At 38.8% G+C, this 20928-nt stretch overlaps 1 protein-coding gene across 2 annotated transcripts in view; it reads left to right on the forward strand.

Moving 5' to 3' along the window:
• The first annotated feature begins 3644 nt into the window (after positions 1-3644).
• The window catches only part of HLTF (helicase like transcription factor), a 59720-nt gene continuing 42436 nt past the window's right edge, over positions 3645-20928 (forward strand). For both annotated transcript variants that reach the window (XM_060149657.1, XM_060149658.1), the window contains exons 1-3: positions 3645-3862; positions 5049-5256; positions 19795-19961. In XM_060149657.1, the coding sequence (XP_060005640.1) occupies positions 3843-3862; positions 5049-5256; positions 19795-19961 (395 nt within the window). In that variant the 5' untranslated portion in view covers positions 3645-3842. The remainder of the gene's footprint in view (positions 3863-5048; positions 5257-19794; positions 19962-20928) is intronic.

A 20928-nucleotide genomic window follows, 5' to 3' on the forward strand; every position in this document is an offset into this window, starting at 1 on the left:
GAAGGGTAAGCTGGGACAAAGTGAGAGAGTGGCATGGACATATATACACTACCAAATGTAAAATAGATAGCTAGTGGGAAGCAGCCGCATAGCACAGGGAGATCAGCTCGGTGCTTTGTGACCGCCTAGAGGGGTGGGATAGGGAGGGTGGGAGGGAGGGAGACGCAAGAGATATGGGAACATATGTATATATATAACTGATTCACTTTGTTATAAAGCAGAAACTAACACACCACTGAAAAGCAATTATACTCCAGTAAAGATGTTAAAAAAAAAAAGATCTGCAGAATCTTGAGGCTACTCTCTGGAAAATGAATCACAGTTTCCTTTTCTCATAGGATCTCCAGGAACTTTGCTAAGCTACCATCCCTCGTTCTGTGGCAATTGGCCCAGGCATTCCAGGCCCTTTCCCTAAGATTCACTTAGAGATTTTCTCTGAACTCTCCTACGTCATTCCCAAAAATCCTCTTCCATTGAACTTTGTCTCTGTCTCCTTTTGGGTGAATGAATTGAAAAAATAGCAGGTTCTTACAACATCATATATCCTTCCAGAATCTATTAGTTATGACATAAACTTGGAAGTTTTTGTATTGAAGCCAGAATTTTGGAAAGTCAGACTCTTAAGTTATTTTCTTTGCCAAGGGCTTCAAAATTCTAGTTTTGTTAACAAACTATTAAAGAACATTTTTTGAGACAATTGTGAAAATTGGACTGTGAACTCGTTATTAGAAGACATCAAGGATTGATTATTAATTTTGTTGGGTGTGAGAATGGCCTTATGGTTATGTATGTGAAGGCCATTATAGGCAGGGTGGGTTGGGAAGTGACAGGAGTGGGAAGTAGGAGACATTATAAAAAGCCATACATGCCATTCTTTTGTGTTTTTTAAATTTTTTAATTTAATTTTATTATCTTTTATTTTTTTGGCCATGCCGTGAGGCATGTGGGATCTTAGTTCCCCGACCAGGGATAGAACATGTGCCCCCTGCGGTGGAAGCATGGAGTCTTAACCACTGGACCGCCAGGGAAGTCCCCATGCCATTCTTTTGATTGCATGCTCACAGCATCAAACAGGGGAATGACATGTTTAATTTGCATAAAGGGGGGTAGAGGATGAGAAAGCATGCTTATGACTAGTAGTTGGGTGGCTGGCTGGAGGAATTTTTTATTCCTTCCCCTCCCTCAGCTCCCATATCCAAATCCATCAGTAAACGCTTTTGGTCGTCTTAGCTTCATCACCTCCCCGTTCCAAGCTATCATCATCTCTTACCTGGACACAATCGTTTTCTAATGGTCAACTAACCAGTTTCTCCATTTCTGTTCTTGTTCCCTATAATCCGTTCTCACAGAGCTGACAGAGTGAATTTTTTAAAGCCTAATCTAGATTGTCATTCTCCTGCTTAAAACATTTAATGGATTTCTATTGCATTGAACATAAAATACAAACTCTACCACAGACCATAAATTTCTATGTAATCTGGCCCTTATCTTCCTCACTATCCTCTTTGTGACACTCTCCTCCTTACACATCAGTCCAACACACAAGCCACTGTACAGTTCCCATTCTCTTTTTTCCAGTTACAAATGTTTATTTTTCAGAAAACATTTTCCCGTCTGAATTCGTAAGTGTTGTGACATTTTAATCAAACTAGTACAAATGGCACTTTTTTAAAACTACAAATAATAAAGAACAATTAAATGAAAGTATTCAAGTTTAAGTTCAGCTACTAGATCTGAGATGTAAAATAGTGACAATATGGACAAAAATGTTGACTTTAAATAACAAATTTTTACTTCATTCAATCCACATTCTTTAACCATGGGATAGTCATTATTCATAGGTTTCAAGTCTTGAAAGGGTCAGGTTTACCTGATAGGTATTGCCAGATTTGAAATTTATCTTTCAGTCTGACGAGCATAACTTCTTTATTAACTTTACACACAAAACGTTTTCAATTTGGGCATTTTCTGGCATATTTTCAAGAAATTATTTAGATCTGGCACATTCAAAATTGAACTATACTGCCATTTGCCTCATAATACTTCCAGAAGAAAGTAAAATAACTAAAATGGGGCTTCCCTGGTGGTGCAGTGGTTAAGAATCCACCTGCCAATGCAGGGAACACGGGTTCGAGCCCTGGTCTGGGAAGATCCCACACGCCGCGGAGCAACTAAGCCCATGCGCCCCAACTACTGAGCCTGTGCTCTAGAGCCCGCAAACCACAACTACTGAAGCCCGCGCGCCTAGAGCCCGTGCTCCGCAACAAGAGAAGCCACCGCAATGAGAAGCCTGCAAACCGCAACGAAGAGTAGACCCCGCTCGCTGCAGCTAGAGAGAGCCTGCACGCAGCATCAAAGACCCAACGCAGCCAAAAATAAATAATTAATTTTAAAAATAACTAAAATAACTTGAAATGCCACTCCCTTCATCTTCCTTCTGTTTAGTGAGATGAAGTTATAAGTTGCTGAAAGTTTTATTTCTCATTCTACTGCAGCTTCGTATTTACAGATCGAATAGTTTAAGATAGTGAACAAATGCCTCCTGAAAAACTGTTTCATTGACCATCTCTCTTACTCTGCTGACGGAAGTGTGAAATGGACCACTCTTTGAAGGGCAAGGGTCAATACTAATCACTTTCTCAAATACATTTCCTCTTTAATCCTGCACATCTCTTGACAGTTAACACCTAGCCCTCAGCACAGGTCAGGGCCACCACCAGCTTCTTACCTCGGTGCTGTTGCTGCACCAGGTATTACACAAGGCTCCCAAGGCGTAGAGACCAGCCCTGCCAGCACCTTGGCTGGCAGCGGGACGAACTGGCCCACCCACTCAAAGCTGAATTCTCCTGTCTCCTCAGATTCTCAGAAGCCGTCCACGGAGCACTCGGGAACCACCCCTACAGTTCCCCGAGGAAAACCAGCTTCTTCCCACCCTGCAGGGACAGCCACATGCCCTCAGGGGAGGCTGGGCCACTTCCAGCAGCCACCAACAAGGTTCTTGTGCTCTCATCACATTTTATGGCTTTCCTCTAGTAGAAATGAAAATTCCCCCCCCAAAAGGTGGGGGTGGTGGGAGAGGGGGAGAGGGAGAGATGGAGAGATGGAGGGGGAACGCCATAAATCTAAATTGCGATTAAGCTCTCTGTACCCGGTGTGGCTCATTGATTCGCTCGTGGGGCTTAAAATGCATATTTTGAGGGCAACTACCCGGATTCACCGCAGATAAACGAAGGAAAGGAGCTTACGCAGTGGAAGACACTGCTACATGTCCCATAAGATAAAGGGAAAATTAGAGGCAGGATGGTGGTAGGACCTGAAGAATGGGGCCGAGGCTTAGGGCCTGAGGGAAACAGCGGAAAGGAGAGGCGTCGCCCTTTCATTGAGTCGGGGAATCAAACAGAAACGTGTACACCCCGTGCACTGCAGGCGGGCTCCTCGAACCGCGTGGCTTTCCCTCGCCCCTGCCTTGGGGGTGGGGAAGAACCCGGATGGAACCGCCCCTGCAGCCGGGACCCCCTCCTCCCGTCTTTGAATCGCTGCGCGGGGCGGAGTTGCTCACCCTTCTGTGCTCTGCTTGGTTGGTCTCCGTAGGCTCCTCCTCGGGATTGGACGTTCCGGGTGCCAGTCACAAAGCGTCGCTGGCCTCTCACATTGCTGCTGGAAGGAGACGGCGTCGACGTCTGGCTCGGCTCGCTGCGTCTTACCTTGCCGAAGCGCGCTCTTGCTTCGGCCCTCGGAACCTGTGCCAGGCTTTTCGGCCCCGGGGCCTGGAAGGAGGCTTATACAGGCGGCTCGAGAACGAAACCGGGCGCCTAAGTACCTCTCGTCATCCACTCAGCGCCATGTCCTGGATGTTCAAGAGGTGAAGGGGGTGAAGGGGGCGGAGGGGGTGGGGCGCCGAGGGTAACGTCGTGGCCGCGTCCCCAGATGAACCTGACCTTCCCCGCGTTTCCTTCGCGTTCCCCTTGCGAGCTGCGCAGCTGGCGTTCGTCCCGCTGGCGGCTCCTATAGCCGCGGGAGAAATAAATGCAGAGTCTCCGCGGGCGAGGGGAGGTTTCTCAGGCGAGTCTCTTGCCAGGGCCTTGGGGAAAATCTCTGTCAAGGGCTGTACGGGGCCTGGGGCTCTAAGCTCCACTCCTTAGCCGGGGTCTCTTCTCGCCCTGTGCTTTATTCCACAAAACACCCATGAGATACCCACTGTGCGCCGGGCATTGTGCTCGGCCGAAAGGGCCGGGTAAGACAGCCCCTGTCCCCAAGCACCTCACAATTGATGTGTATGCACAGATGTGCAAATACATATCTGCAGAGGAGCCAAAAGCAGGACGCGTGACGTGCAAGTAGAACGCAGGGGAAATAGCTTCTCTCCGTTCTTAGCAAAGTAGAAGCTTCCTGGAAGTCTCCCAGCCGACTTCCTCTTACTTTTTGTCCAAATTGGTTTACATACCCGTTCCGGAAACAATTCTCCATCGGGGGGTTGAGGTTATCCTTAAACCAACGGGAGTCGGGGGCTTGAGGTCAGCTTCCCATGATGGCACCGTTAGGATACCTGAATAAAATAAGGGTTCTAGTCGAAGGGAATTAAAGTAGTGGTTGCTGGATGTATTATTTGTAGAGCTATAAATGGCTTCGTGTAAAAAAGTTCAGTGTTTTCAAGTCTCTTCAAGCTCAAGATGCATTGAAATTTTGGTGTATAATTAGTTACAGACATCACATATATTTCAGTTTAAGTAGGTGGTGCAGACTAGGAAAGAGATTTGTGAACCCTTATTGGGGTTTTCACTTTGAATACCTCAGGGTAGAAGACACATTATTGAACAGGTAGGGTTTCTAGAAACGTCCGCCACTCCAATTCTTGCTTTAACCAGAGGAACGCAATTAATCTTTATACAGCACTTCCCACATAAGATTTAATCTGTTGAAGTAAAATGTGAGAAAACAATTGGCCTTTAAATATGGTATGGTCTTTGAGAAATATTTGGTTAAATATTGATTGTTTTTCTGTGTGTGTGGTTTTTTGTTGTTGTTGTTGTTTTTTGTTTTTTTAATAGAGATCCTGTTTGGAAGTACTTGCAGACTGTCCAGTACGGAGTCCATGGAAATTTTCCACGCCTCTCATATCCAACTTTCTTTCCTCGTTTTGAATTCCAAGATATTATTCCTCCAGATGATTTCCTAACGAGCGATGAAGAGCTAGATTCAGTTTTATTTGGAACTTTGAGAGGTCATGTAGTTGGACTACGCTATTACACAGGAGTAGTGAGTATAACATTAGATATTAAGTTAAAGTGATATGATATGTTATTTACGTAGAAAATAAGGATTAGGTGATATATGCAGTAAATATTTACTTTAATTGAAATATATCTGGGCAAGAGATAACAAATACCTAATTATTAATATACTTTATATCATGGTTATAATATACAAAGCATTGTTTCCTGTATGGTCTCATTTGATCATTACAGTGTCTCTGAGGTAGATAGGACATCTATTATCCCCTTATAGAAGTGAAGCTCAGGAAGGTTAAATGATTTGCTCAAAAAGCACAGATGCTATGTGGTACATTTGCAAAATGACTTCCAAGTCAGTCCATTGCTTTCTCCTCTCCTGTCCCTTAGCACATTTCTACACTTTAATATTTTTAATTTAGGAAGATCAATTCATACTAGATAAGGGAATTGTCTATTTTTAGGTACTTTTTTTTCTTCCTGTGTTTATCTTTTTGTATCTCTATTCTCTGCATTGTGTGTGTGTGTGTGTGTGTGTGTGTGTGTGTGTGTGTGAGAGAGAGAGAGAGAGAGAGAGAGAAGAGAACAGAGACAAAGATAGGGAAAGCAGTTGTCTTTGTCATGTTTGTCTAGTATGCCTCTGTGTTATCTGGATGATACATCTCTAGCTTTATTTTTTTAATTATGAAAAATTTCAGACATGCATAAAAGAAGAATAATACAGTAAACTTCCATATACCCATGATCCAGATTCAGTAGTTAACAAGTTTTTTGCAGATTAGCTTCATCACTTTTTCTTGGGTATTAAATATTCCAGCTGTATCACTTTACAACATTTAAGTGTGTATCTCTAAAAAATTCAGGCATTTTCTTACATCGTTGTACTTAACAAAATTAATAATAATTTTCTATTACATCCTATAACTAGTACATAATCAGTTTTCTTAATTGTTTAAAAATGCCTTTTTATTGTTAATTTGTTTGAATCAGGATCAAAACAAGTTAATAATAGTATCTTTGGTTGTTATGTAAGTCACCTCCCTGCTCTTTGTTTCATGTCATTGATTTATTGCAGAAACTGCATATATTGTTCTATGGAAAGTTGGATTTACCAGTTCTTCCATTCCCCCATATTTTTCTTATGGCGAAGCTTCTCAGATCATTTTTTGGTTGTCTGAAGTATATTTTGTGGGAGATTCCTTGGGAAAGAATTGTCTAGTGTTTTATTCTCTCATATTTTCTTTGTAATATTAGAGCTTCTCAGGTCATTTTATGGTTGTCTGAAGTGTGTTGTCTAGGAGATTCCTTAGGAAGGAACAATATTTCCTGAGTTTTGTTGTTTGTACTTGTGGTACTTATATGCTTCAAGGACAATTTGGTTGAATATAAAATCCTTGACCCATATTTTCTCTCCATAATATCTTGGTGTTGTATAACATGTTGCTGGTTAAAATTCTGATGCCAATATGATTTCTCTCCCATGTAGATCAATTGGAATTATTTTGCTTGGATAACTAAAGGATATTTTTCTTTATCTTCAAAGTCCAAAAGTTTCATTAGGCAGTGTCTTAGTGTTGACTGTTCTGTAACTTCATTTTCTTCTATTTCAGAAAACTTTAATTATGGTTTTTTGTTTGTTTGTTTTTTGCGGTATGCGGGCCTCTCACTGTTGTGGCCTCTCCCGTTGCGGAGCACAGGCTCCGGACGCGCAGGCTCAGTGGCCATGGCTCGCGGGCCCAGCCGCTCCGCGGCATGTGGGATCTTCCGGGACCGGGGCACGAACCCGTGTCCCCTGCATTGGCAGGTGGACTCTCAACCACTGCGCCACCAGGGAAGCCCTAATTATGGTTTTAAATGTTTGTTTTGTTTCAGAGCTTGTTTTTCTTCAAAGGACTCCATTCTGTTCTCTCGGTATTACATCTCCTCTGCGTATACGTGTGCCATATGTAAATGCCTGTTCCTCTGAAATCCTTTTTATCATATTTTTTTACTTTTCTGTTTTTCATCATTTATTTCCCTTACCATGTTTTTTACAAGATCTGTTCACTTTTGTGTTCTTTCTACTTTATTCTTTAATTCTGAAATAGTTTTTCTTTTCTAATTTTTTCCTGAAATTTGTCAGTTCTCAGTTCATATATCCATCTGTTCTCTAGCTCTCATATTCATTTCGGAACTTTCCTATTTTGGATTTGTGAAATATTTTCAAAATGTAACATTGTTTTTAAATTATTTTAAACCATTGTGAAATATTAGATCATGCTTGTTATTGATCTTAGAACTATCACTATTTGTTGATCTTAGAATAATTTCTGTGACACTGGTAAGCTAATACAAATGTGATGAGCTGATTAAAACTAATCGTTAATTTTTTTATTTTACAGAGTGTATATTATTTATTTTATAAGTAATACACATTTATTATTTTAAAATGGCTCAAAGAAAAAGTATCAACTCTGCCTGAATCCAGAATCACAACTTATGTTGTTATGCCCTCCACACTTTACTCTGAGAAAATATACATGTGATTTTAAATCATATTATATATTAATAAAAATGAGGATCAGGGCTTCCCTGGTGGTGCAGTGGCTGAGAGTCTGCCTGCCGATGCGGGGGATGCGGATTTGAGCCCTGGTCCGGGAGGATCCCACATGCCGCGGAGTGGCTGGGCCCATGAGCCATGGCCGCTGAGCCTGTGCGTCTGGGGCCTGTGCTCCGCAGCGGGAGAGGCCACAGCAGTGAGAGGCCCGCGTACCGCAAAAAAAAAAAAAAAAAAAAAAAAAAAATGAGGATCATGTTATGTCTACTATAGTAATCACCTTTTCTAAAGTAAAATATTAGGAATATCTTTTCATGTCAATACAGATCTTTATTGTACTTTTTCTTGTTGATGTTTTCGAGTTCATAACTGACAGAAATCTTGTAATAAAAATTGAGGTATTTATCTTTGCATGCTTTTTATTATTTTCAACTTTTTTCCGCTTTATTGAGATGTGATTTTTATATATATATATTTATAAATACAAGCATTTGAAGTGTATGTTTCTAAGAGTTTTAACAAAGATATATACCTGATCATCACCACCCCATCAACATATAGATTATTTCCATTACCTCTGAAGTTCTCTTGTATTCTGTTGCAGTCCTTCATCCCTGCCTCTGCCTGAAGAACCACCAGTCTGATTTCTATCACTGTAGTTTAGCTTATTCTAGAGCTTCATATACTTTTTCTTTTGGCTGTGCCACACGGTATGCAGAAATGTGAGACCTTAGTTCCCTGACTAGGGATCGAACCCGTACCCTCTGTGGTGGAAGCACGGAGTCCTAAGCACTGGACTGCCAGGGAATTCCCTAGAGCTTCATATACATTGAATCATATAGTGTGTACTTTTTAAGTCTGGCTTCATTCAAACTCACCATAATTCAGATACGTCTTGAGTCAATTTTGGCAATTCATATTTATAAAGAAAAGCATCCATTTATATTTTCAAACTTATTGCCACGGAATTTGCATAGTAGTCATATACATGTAAAACTGTTTTAACTGTGTTTATGGTTGTATTCCTCTTTTCATTGTTTGTGTTATGTATTTGTGTCTATTCTTATTTTTTATTCATTAGCCTTGATAGAGATTTATCTGTTTCATCTTTTCAAGTAATCTTTCTTGGATTTTTTTATGATTATCATTTCTTTTTTTAAAATTTTTAAATTTTTTTATACAGCAGGTTCTTATTAGTCATCAGTTTTATACACATCAGTGTATACTTGTCAATCCCAATCGCCCAATTCAACACACTACCGTCCCCACACCCCTGCGGCTTTCCCACCTTGGTGTCCATACATTTGTTCTCTACATCTGTGTCTCAACTTCTGCCCTGTAAACCGGTTCATCTGTACCATTTTTCTAGGTTCCACATACCTGTGTTAATATACAATATTTGTTTTTCTCATTCTGACTTACTTCACTCTGTATGACAGTCTCTAGATCCATCCACATCTCAAAAAATGACTCAGTTTTGTTCCTTTTTATGGCTGAGTAATATTCCATTGTATATATGTACCACATCTTCTTTATCCATTCGTCTGTCGTTGGGCATTTAGGTTGCTTCCATGACCTGGCTATTGTAAATAGTGCTGCAATGAACATTGGGGTGCATGTGTCTTTCTGAATTATGGTTTTCTCTGGGTATATGCCCAGTAGTGGGATTGCTGGGTCATATGGTAATTCTATTTTTACTTTTTAAGGAACCTCCATACTGTTCTCCATAGTGGCTGTATCAATTTACATTTCCACCAACAGTGCAAGAGGGTTCCCTTTTCTCCACACCCTCTCCAGCATTTGTTTGTAGATTTTCTTATGAAGCCCATTCTAACTGGTGTGAAGTGATACCTCATTGAAATTTTGATTTGCATTTCTCTAATAATTAGTGATGTTGAGCAGCTTTTCCTGTGCTTCTTGGCCATGTGTATGTCTTTGGAGAAATGTCTATTAAGGTCTTCTGCACATTTTTGGATTGGGTTGTTTGTTTCTTTAATATTGAGCTGCATGAGTTGTTTATACATTTTGGAGATTAAACCTTTGTCCATTGATTCCTTTGCAAATATTTTCTCCCATTCTGAGGGTTGTCTTTTCGTCTTGTTTATGGTTTCCTTTGCTTTGCAAAAGCTTTTAAGTTTCATTAGGTCCCATTTGTTCATTTTTCTTTTTATTTCTATTACTCTAGGAGGTGGATCAAAAAAGATCTTGTTGTGATTTATGTCAAGAGTGTTCTTCCTATGTGTTCCTCTAAGAGTTTTATAGTGTCCAGTCTTACATTTAGGTCTCTAACCCATTTTGACTTTATTTTTGTGTATGGTGTTAGGGAGTGTTCTAATTTAATTCTTTTACATGTAGCTGTGCAGTTTTCCCAGCACCACTTATTGAAGAGACTGTCTTTTCTCCATTGTATATCCTTGTCTCCTTTGTCATAGATTAGTTGACCATAGGTGCGTGGGTTTATCTCTGGGCTTTCTATCTTGTTCCATTGATCTATGTTTCTGTTTTTGTGCCAGTACCATATTGTCTTGATTACTGTAGCTTTGTAGTATAGTCTGAAGTCAGGGAGTCTGATTCCTCCAGCTCAGTTTTTTCCCTCAAGACTGCTTTGGCTGTTCGGGGTCCTTTGTGTCTCCATACAAATTTTAAGATTTTTTGTTCTAGTTCCATAAAAACTGCCATTGGTAATTTGATAGGGATTGCATTCAATCTGTAGATTGCTTTCGGTAGTATAGTCATTTTCACAATATTGGTTCTTCTAATCCAAGAACATGGTATATCTTTCCATCTGTTGGTATTATCTTTAATTTCTTTCATCACTGTCTTATAGTTTTCTGCATACAGGTCTTTTGTCTCCCTAGGTAGGTTTATGCTTAGTTATTTTATGCTTTTTGTTGCATTGGTAAATGGGAGTGTTTCCTTAATTTCTCTTTCAGATTTTTCATCATTAGTGTATAGGAATGCAAGAGATTTCTGTGCATTAATCTTGTATCCTGCAATTTTACCAAATTCATTGATTAACTCTAGTAGTTTTCTGGTGGCATTTTTAGGATTCTCTATGTATAGTAACATGACATCTGCAGACAGAGACAGTTTTACTTCTTCTTTTCCAATTTGTATTCCTTTTATTTCTTTTTCTTCTCGGATTGCTGTGGCTAGGACTTCCAAAACTATGTTGAATGATAGTGGTGAGAGTGGACATCCTTGTCATGTTCCTGATCTTAGAGGAAATGCTTTCAATTATTCACCATTGAGAATGATGTTTTCTGTGGGTTTGTTGTATATGGCCTTTATTATGTTGAGGTAGGTTCCCTCTATGCCCACTTTCTGTAGAGTTTTTTATCATAAGTGGGTGTTGAATTTTTTAGAAGCTTTTTCTGCATCTATTGAGATGACCATATGGTTTTTATTCTTCAATTTGTTAATATGGTGTATTACATTGATTGATTTCCTTACATTGAAGAATCCTTGCATCCCTGGGATAAATCCCACTTTATCATGGTGTATGATCCTTTTAATGTGTTGTTGGATTTTGTTTGCTAGTATTTTGTTGAGGACTTTTGCATCTATATTCATGAGTGATACTGGTCTGTAATTTTCTTTTTTTGCAGTATCTTTGTCTGGTTTTGGTATCAGGGTGATGGTGGCCTCATGGAATGAGTTCGGGAGTGTTCCTTCCTCTGCAGTTCTTTGGAAGAGTTTGAGAAGGATGGGTGTTCACTCTTTAAATATTTGATAGAATTTGCCTGCGAAGCCATCTGGTCCTGGACTTTTGTTTGTTGGAAGATTTTTAATGACAGTTTCAATTTCATTACTGTGATTGGTCTGTTCATATTTTCTATATCTTCCTGGTTCAGTCTTGGAAGTTTATACCTTTCTAAGAATTTGTCCATTTCTTCCAGGTTGTCCAATTTATTGGCATAGAGTTGCTTGTAGTAGTCTCTTAGGATGGTTTGTATTTCTGTGGTGCCTGTTGTAACTTCTCCTTTTTCATTTCTAATTTTATTGATTTGAGTCCTCTCCCTCTTTTTCTTGATGAGTCTGGCTAATGGTTTATCAATTTTGTTTATCCTCAGAGAACCAGCTTTTAGTTTTATTGATCTTTGCTATTGTTTTCTTTGTTTCTATTTCATTTACTTCTGCTCTGATCTTTATGATTTCTTTCCTTCTGCTAACTTTGGGTTTTGTTTGTTCTTCTTTCTCTAGTTCCTTTAGGTGTAAGGTTATATTGTATATTTGAGATTTTTCTTGAGGTAGGCTTGTATAGCTATAAATTTCCTTCTTAGAACTGCTTTTGCTGCATCCCATAGGTTTTGTTTGTTTTTTTTTTGTGGTATGCGGGCCTCTCACTGTTGTGGCCTCTCCTGTTGCGGAGCACAGGCTCTGGACGCGTAGGCCTGGCAGCCATGGCTCACAGGCCCAGCCGCTCTGCCATCCCATAGTTTTTGGATCTTCGTGATTTCACTGTCATTTGTCTCTATGTATTTTTTGATTTCCTGTTTGATTTCTTCAGTAATCTCTTGGTTATTTAGTAATGTATTGTTTAGCCTCCATGTGTTTGTGTTTTTTACGGTTTTTTTCCCTGTAATTGATTTCTAATCTCATAGCGTTTTCGTCAGAAAAGATGCTTGATATGATTTCAGTTTTCTTAAATTTACTGAGGCTTGCTTTGTGACCCAAGATGTGATCTATCCTGGAGAATATTCCATACGCACTTGAGAAGAAAGTGTAATATGCTGTTTTTCGATGGAACGTCCTATAAATATCAATTAAATCTATCTGGTCTGTTGTATCATTTAAAGCTTGTGTTTCCTTATTTATTTTCATTTTGGATGATCTGTCCATTGGTGTAAGTGAGGTGTTGAAGTCCCCCACTATTATTGTGTTACTGTCGATTTCCTCTTTTAGAGCTGTTAGCTGTTGCCTTATGTATTGAGGTACTCCTATGTTGGGTGCATATGTATTTATAATTGTTATATCTTCTTCTTGGATTGATCCCTTGATCATTATGTAGTGTCCTTCCTTGTCTCTTGTAACATTCTTTATTTTAAAGTCTATTTGATATGAGTATTGCTACTCCAGCTTTCTTTTGATTTCCATTTGCATGGAATATCTTTTTCCATCTCCATCCCCTCACTTTCATTCTGTATGTGTCCCTAGGTCTGAAGTGGGTCTCTTGTAGACAGCATATATATGGGTCTTGTTTTTGTATCCTTTCAGCAAGCCTGAATGTCTTTTGGTTGGAACATTTAATACATTCACATTTAAGGTAATTATTGATATGTATGTTCCTATTACCATTTTCTTAATTGTTTTGGGTTTGTTTTTATAGGTCCTTTTCTTCTCTTGTGTTTCCCACTTAGAGAAGTTCCTTTAGCGTTTGTTGTAGAGCTGGTTTGGTGGTGCTGAATTCTCTTAGCTTTTGCTTGCCTGTAAAGCTTTTGGTTCCTCATCAAATCTGAATGAGATCCTTGCCAGGTAGAGTAATCTTGGTTGTAGGTTCTTCCCTTTTATCACTTTAAGTATATCGTGCCACTTCCTTCTGGCTTGTAGAGTTTCTGCTGAGAAATCAGCTGTTAACCTTATGGGAGTTCCCTTGTATGTTATTTGTTTTTCCCTTGCTGCTTTCAATAATTTTTCTTTGTCTTTAATTTTTGCCAATTTAATTACTCTGTGTATTGGTGTGTTTCTCCTTGGGTTTATCCTTTATGTGACTCGCTGTGCTTCCTGGACTTGGGTGCCTATTTCCTTTCCCATGTTAGGGAAGTTTTCGACTCTAATCTCTTCAGATATTTTCTTTGGTACTTTCTCTCTCTCTTCTCCTTCTGGGACCCCTATAATGCGAATGTTGTTGCGTTTAATGTTGTCCCAGAGGTCTCTTAGTCTGTCTTCATTTCTTTCCATTCTTTTTTCTTTAGTCTGTTCCACAGCAGTGAATTCCACCGTTCTGTCTTCTAGGTCACTTATCCATTCTTCTGCCTCAGTTATCCTGCTCTTGATTCCTTCTAGTGTAGTTTTCATTTATTTTATTGTTCATCTGTGTTTTTTTGTTCTTTAATTCTTCGATGTCTTTGTTAAACATTACTTGCATCTTTTCGATCTTTGCTTCCATTCTTTTTCAGAGGTCCTGGATCATCTTCACTATCATTCTGAATTCCTCTTCTGGAAGGTTGCCTATCTCTACTTCATTTAGTTGTTTTTCTGGGGTTTTATCTTGTTCCTTCATCTGGTATATAGCCCTCTGCCTTTTCATCTTTCTGTGAATGTGGTTTTTGTTCCACAGGCTGCAGGATTGTAGTTCTTCCTGCTTCTGCTGTCTGCCCTCTGGTGGATGAGGCTATCTAAGAGGCTTGATGAGAGGGACTGGTGGTGGGTAGAGCTGACTGTTGCTTTGGTGGGCAGAGCTCAGTAGACTGTTGATGGGTGGGCTGGGTTCCCTCCCTGTTGGTTGTTTGGCCTGGGGCAACCCAACACTGGACCTTACCTGGGCTCTTTGGTGGGGCTAATGGCGGACTCCGGAGGGCTCACGCCAAGGAGTACTAACCAGAACTTCTGCTGCCAGTGTCCTTGTCCCCACGGTGAGCCACAGCCACCCCCCGCCTCTGCAGGAGACCCTCCAGCACTAGCAGGTATGTCTGGTTCAGTCTCCTGTGGGGTCACTGCTCCTTCCCCTGGGTCCCGATGCGCACACTACTTTGTGCCCTCCAAGAGTGGAGTCTCTGTTTCCCCTGTCCTGTCGAAGTCCTGTAATCAAATCCCACTAGGCTTCAAATTCTGATTCTCTGAGAATTCCTCTTCCCATTGCTGGACCCCCAGGTTGGGAAGCCTGACGGGGGGCTCAGTACCTTCACTGCAGTGGGTGGACTTCTGTGGAATAAGTGTTCTCCAGTCTGTGAGTCACCCACCCAGCAGTTATGGGATTTGACTTTACTGTGATTGCACCCCTCCTACAATCTCATTTTGGCTCCTCCTTTGTCTTTGGATGTGGGGTATCTTTTTTTGGTGAGTTCCAGTGTCTTCCTGTCGATGATTGTCCAGCAGCTAGTTGTGATTCTGGTGTTCTCATAAGAGGGAGTGAGAGCACATCCTTCTACTCCGCCATCTTGGTTACTCCTGGCACAACAATCTATCATCTTGCTTTGGTCATTGATTTCTCTTTTACATTCTGTTATCCTATTTTCCTTAGGTCCATTTTATTTTATTTTATTTTTGCATTCTTGATTCGAACACTTAATTTTAATGTTAATAAAAGTTTTTAATCTTTTAAATGTTCTTCAAAGTACGACATTGGCTGTATCACCTAAGATTTGTTATATAGTATTGGCATTATTAATTTTTAACTTTTTTAAAATGTTTTCAATTTGCTTATGTTTACATTTTTTATGTCTTGACCCATCAAAATCTTTATTTTATAATAAAGTAGATTATTTCTTTTCCATTCTATTCTAAAAGTATTGTTATAATTAGTCCTATTTCTGTCTTTTTGTTATCATCTTAATCTTGTTTTACTAATATATCCTTTTTTGTCATGTGCTTGGATCATGTTTTCTTTGTTTTTATAGTCTCAACGTTTTGCCCTACTTTTTTTGGTTATATATTTTCTGGAATTTGCATATCTGGTTTAACGAAGATCATTCTATAAGCAGTGGCAATGGGGAGGTGGTCTGGTAGAGAACAGAGCTATGCCTCACAGAATATCTTCAAAGAGGAATTATTAGAGAGAATTATTAGAGAGGAATATTTGTCTGATAATCTGGTTGGTCAGGCTGTAGTCTCTTGAGTCAGTAAACAGATGCTGGGAGAGGTTTAAAGCAGGTTTCCTGTGTATTTTTCAGGAAGTTAAAAAAATTCAGGTAATTCACGTACCATAAAATTTATCATTTGTAAGTGTACAATTCAGTGGTTTTTAGATATTCACAAGGTTGTAAAACCATCTGCACTGATTCCAAAACATTTTCATCATTCCCAAAACCCTGTACCCATTAGTAATCACTCCATATTACTCTCTCCCCTTAGCCCATGGCATCCATCAATTTATGTTGTTTCTATGGATTTACTTAACTCTAGACATTTCATGTAAATGGAATCATAGAATATGTGGCCCTTGGGTCTGGCCTTCATTTCCGCCTTCTTTTGTGTTAAGTCTTTTGTGTTAAATATTTCCTAGTGTACCATAGTAGTTCCCTGGTTGTTTCTTTATTATATATTTTGAGTTGTTTTCTTAGTAGTTGCCCTTGGGAATTACTAACATCTTAATTCATAAGAATCTAGTTTGGATTTATGGCAGCTTAATTTCAATTGTTTATAAAAACCTTGCTTTGAGATAGTTCCGTTGTCTTCCTACTTCTTTATGCTGTTTTCATACAGATTAATTCTTTATATACATCATATGTTCATCAATACAGGTTTATAATGATTATGTCCTTTTAAATCAGATAGGAGGGAAAAGTTACAACTAAAAAATTTTATATTTACCTGTGTAATTACCTTTACCTGTGCTTTTTATTTCTTCATGTAGATTCAAGTTACTGTCTAGTGCCTTTGATTTCAGCCTGAAGGTCTTCTTTTAATATTTCTTGTAGGGTAGGTCAGCTAGTGATGGATTCTGTCAGTTTTTGTTTATCTGGGAACTTCTTAATTTCTTCTGTATTTTTGAAGGATAGTTTTGCCAGATATAGAATTCTTGGTCGAATTTTTTTCTTTTAGCACTTTGAGAAGTTATCCCACTGTATTCTGGTCTCCATGGTTTCTGGTGAAAAATCAGATGTTAATCTTATTGAGGATCCCCTGTACGTAATGAGTTGTTTCTCTCAGTTGCTTTCAGTGTTCTTTCCACAGTTTGATTTTGATGTGTCTGGGTTTGAATGTCTTTGAGTTTTTTTTACTTGGAGTTTGTTGAACTTCTTTTTTTTTTTTTTTTTTTTTTTGCGGTACACAGGCCTCTCACTGTTGTGGCCTCTCCCGTTGCGGAGCACAACCTCTGGATGTGCAGGCCCAGCGGCCATGGCTCACGGGCCCAGCCACTCCATGGCACGTGGGATCCTCCCAGACTGGGACATGAACTCATGTCCTCTACATCAGCAGGTGGACTCTCAACCACTGTGCCACCAGGGAAGCCCTGTTGAGCTTCTTAAATATGTAGATTAATGTTTTTTCATCAAATTTGGGAAGTTTTTAGCAATTATTTCTTCAAATATTCTCTCTACCTCTTTTTCTCCTCTCCTTCTGAGACTCTCATCATGTGTGTGTTGGTATGCTTGCTGTTATCCCACAGGATCTGTTCATCTTTCATCATTCTTTTTTCTTTCTGTTCCTCAAACTATAACTGTTCCTCAGACGTTATAGTCTCAGTTGACCTGTCAGCAACTTCATTGATTCTTTCTTCTGCCTGCTCATATCTGATGTTTGAGCCTCTCTAGTGAATCTTAGACTTTAGTTAACTACGTACATTTTGGCTCCAGAATTTCTGTTTGGCAAGACATAGTTCTCATGCTTTCCTTTAGTTCTGCAGACATGGTTTGCTTTAGATCTTTGAACATATTTAAAATTAAAACTTAAGTTTTTTTCTAGTAGGTCAAGCATCTGTGCTTCCTTATGGGTAGATGATTGATAGCTTTTTTCCTTTGTGTGAGCTGTACTTTCTTGTTTCTTTGCATGTCTCTGTTGTTGTTGTTGAAAAGTAGACGTTTTAAATAATATAGCAACTCTAAATCATATGATCCTGTAATCCCACTCCTGGGCATATGTCCAGAGAAAACTGTAATTCAAAAAGATCTATGCACACCAATGTTCATTGCAGCACTATTTACAATAGCCAAGACATGGAAGCAACCTAAATGTCCATCAACAGATGGATGGATAAAGATGTGGTATATCTATACAATGGAATATTACTCATCCATAGAAGAGAATGAGATAATGCCCTTTGCAGCAACGTGGATGGACCTAAAGATTATCATAATAAGTGAAGTAAGCCAGACAGAGAAAGATAAATATCGTATGATATCACTTATATGTGGAACCTAAAAAAAATAATACAAATGAACTTATTTACAGAACAGAAATAGATCCACGGACATAGAAAACAAACTTATGGTTACCAAAGGGGGAATGGGGGGGATGGATAAATTAGGAGTTTGGGATAAAATATACACACTGCTATATAACCAAGAAGGACCTACTGTATAGAACAGGAAACTATATGCAATATTTTGTAATAGCCTATAAGTGAAAAGAATCTGAAAAAGAATAGATTTTATATATATCTATAAATTATATGTGTATATATGTATATGTGTATGTACTTACTTACATGTATAACTGAATCACTGTGCTATACACCTGAAACTAACAATAGTATAAATCAACTATACTTCAACTAAAAATACCTATATGTGATGATAAATGTGAGCTTAAAAAAAAATAATTTGGCAGCTCTAGAAATCAGATTCTTCCTTCTCCCCTGGATTGGTTGTTGCTGATTTTGGTTATTGTTGTTTGTTTAGTAACTTTTGCTAAATTAACCCTGTGAAAGCCTTTGTTGTGTCTGGCCACTGATACCTGTATTTGGTTAGCTTAGTGGTCAGGTAATGACTGAACTAGAACCGGTAAATTTCCCAGTCTTTACTGAGAGGATCTGTGTGCATTTGGGGCACTCCTTCAACCCTCAGCTTGGCAGTTGACAGCTCTGCCTTAGCCTTTATTTCCTGCCTGTTCAGAGCTTCAAGTTTAGCCAGAGGTGAGAGCTTGAGACCTTCTCAGGTCTTTCCTGAACATATTCACAGCCCTGAGTATGCATACAGCCCTGTGCTTGCATTTGGCCTTCTAGATTTCCAGGAATATGTTGGAGCTTTGAACATCTTATTCTCCGCTTTTTCCTCTTAAGCCCTTTGGTCATTGTTTTGTTTGCCCTAGCTGTTACCCACTGCCTGTAAAATTGTTTTTGACAAACACCCACCCAAGGGAGAACGTTTTATGTACTGAGTAAGCTCAGAGGTCAAATAGAAACAGCTTTGCAAGTGGGAGTCTTCTAGGGAACCACCATACAGGTCAAATAATGACACTTCTATAGGAATAAATCTTAGAAATTCTGCTCCAGTGTGCTCACTCTGGTAACTGCTAGGCTGTACTAAGAAGTGCAGCAGGTTGTTATTTTTAAAGGCTATCGTGTAACTGAGAGCTGGAGATGAGACTAGGGCACTGATATTCAGCTGTTTTCTTGAATTAAGACTCCCCAGGTTTCTACAACCCTTTGGTTAGTTTCCAGAGTTCTGAAAAAGTTGATTCAAACAGTTTTTGCCAGTTTTTTCATTGCTTTTATTATGGAAGAGAGAATTTTTGGAAGTCCTTACTCTTCCATTTTCAATTATGTCACCCTCAGGCAATTTTTAATTAAGTGGAATCAGATAATGGCATGAGTTGAAGGCTGGATGTATTTTCTTGTTCCAGTTCCATTCTCTCTTATAATTAATGCATTTTAACCCTTTGAGATTCTGGAGAATTTAGGCTTAGGAGCCGGCCTGCCTGGATTCAGATCTAGCTCTGCTGCTTATTAACTTTATGACCTTGGGCAAGTTACTTAACTTTTCTGTGCTTTAGTGTCTTCATCTGTAAAATGGAGATAATGATAACACCTACCAAAAGGGTTGTGACAGTTTTAAAAGTCAGTCTATGTAATGTACTTAGAACAATGTGTGGCCCATAGTAGGCACTCAAGAGATTACCTGTTTTCGAAGTTATAATGTTGAATAATTTTAGATAATGTGCATCTGTTAGTTTTGATTGTATTTTTTATATATCAAGGATTTGTTAACTTCTAATGAATATAAATTAGGAAAATATTGTAAAAGAATTATTATAAAATATGTTAATATTTCTATAGAAATATGAGTCCAAGAAAATGTGCATTTCTTACATGTGGTGTTATTCAGTAAGCATTAAAAAATGAATGGAAATCCCGGATAAAGTATGATGAAGAAAGGTGTCATTATATGTTTATTATTTATAATAATACCTGTTTATTATCTTTATTAGGTTAATAATAATGAAATGGTTGCATTACAACGAGAACCCGATAACCCTTATGATAAGAATGCAATTAAAGTGAACAATGTGAATGGAAATCAGGTCGGCCATATAAAGAAAGATCTTGCAGCTGCCTTGGCCTATATCATGGACAACAAATTGGCTCAAGTTGAAGGGTAATGCACTTTTGGAGTTCAGTTTTAATAATTGTGAGTTGTAGTGATGTTTGAATGTAAGGGTATGTAAAGTTGCCCTGACAACTTTTGTTGCTATACCTTTAGTATGCATTCAATAAATGTTTTAATTCTTCTTTCATCTGCCTGCACTACCCTAGCCATCAAATAGCTGTTCCCTCACTTTCCTGGTAAATTATTACCATGGAGAAAAATAGACTTTGGTTCAAATATTAGAAAGTCCACACCATCTTTTAAGAAAAAAGCTTTTTAAAAAGGCTTTTAGTGCATTGATTTGAGAAGTTTGGAAGTGTTTGTTTAAATCAGGTTGTAAGCTGATAGCCTGTGATCAGATGTACATGAGTTTGGTTTTGCCTACACAGTGTTTAATTTTTTTTCCAGTTACTTCCGATATTCGAATATCTGGACATTCTGCATTTTATGCATATTAATTTTTCCCTAATACAAAATTATTTATAAATATTTCTCTTGATAAATGGAAGATCTGGTAATGCAGGATACTTATTTCCACATGACGTCATTTGATTGGAGATAAGTAGCAGCTGTTGCATTATCTAGGCATATACCTTCTTAGTTCTACCACCTGTTCCTTTTTTAAATCTCTCAGTCTCTTTGGTTACATTTTCTCTTTTATGCGTTTGTGTCTGTGACCTCAATTTTAGTATATTAGTGTATTAGATATATTTAGGATATTAAAAGGTGAGTTTGGAAGATAAATATTTAGCAGTGTCTTCTCACTTGTTTGCTTGTTTTCTCCTTCCTCAGTTCATCAAGTTTTTCAGATATTGAGAGTAAACTTTCAGTGAATCCTGGATCAGAAATAGTTCTTGGAAATCCTTCCCCATGCTCCCAGAATGGGTTGCTACACTCAGTGGTTCTGTTAGTGGAAGCTCTGCCTTCTGAATTAAACTTGCTATTTTACCTATCTTATGATCTTGGTAATAGGCTA

The sequence above is a fragment of the Lagenorhynchus albirostris genome, chromosome 5 (assembly GCF_949774975.1).
Source record: "Lagenorhynchus albirostris chromosome 5, mLagAlb1.1, whole genome shotgun sequence".
Lineage (NCBI taxonomy): Eukaryota > Metazoa > Chordata > Mammalia > Artiodactyla > Delphinidae > Lagenorhynchus > Lagenorhynchus albirostris.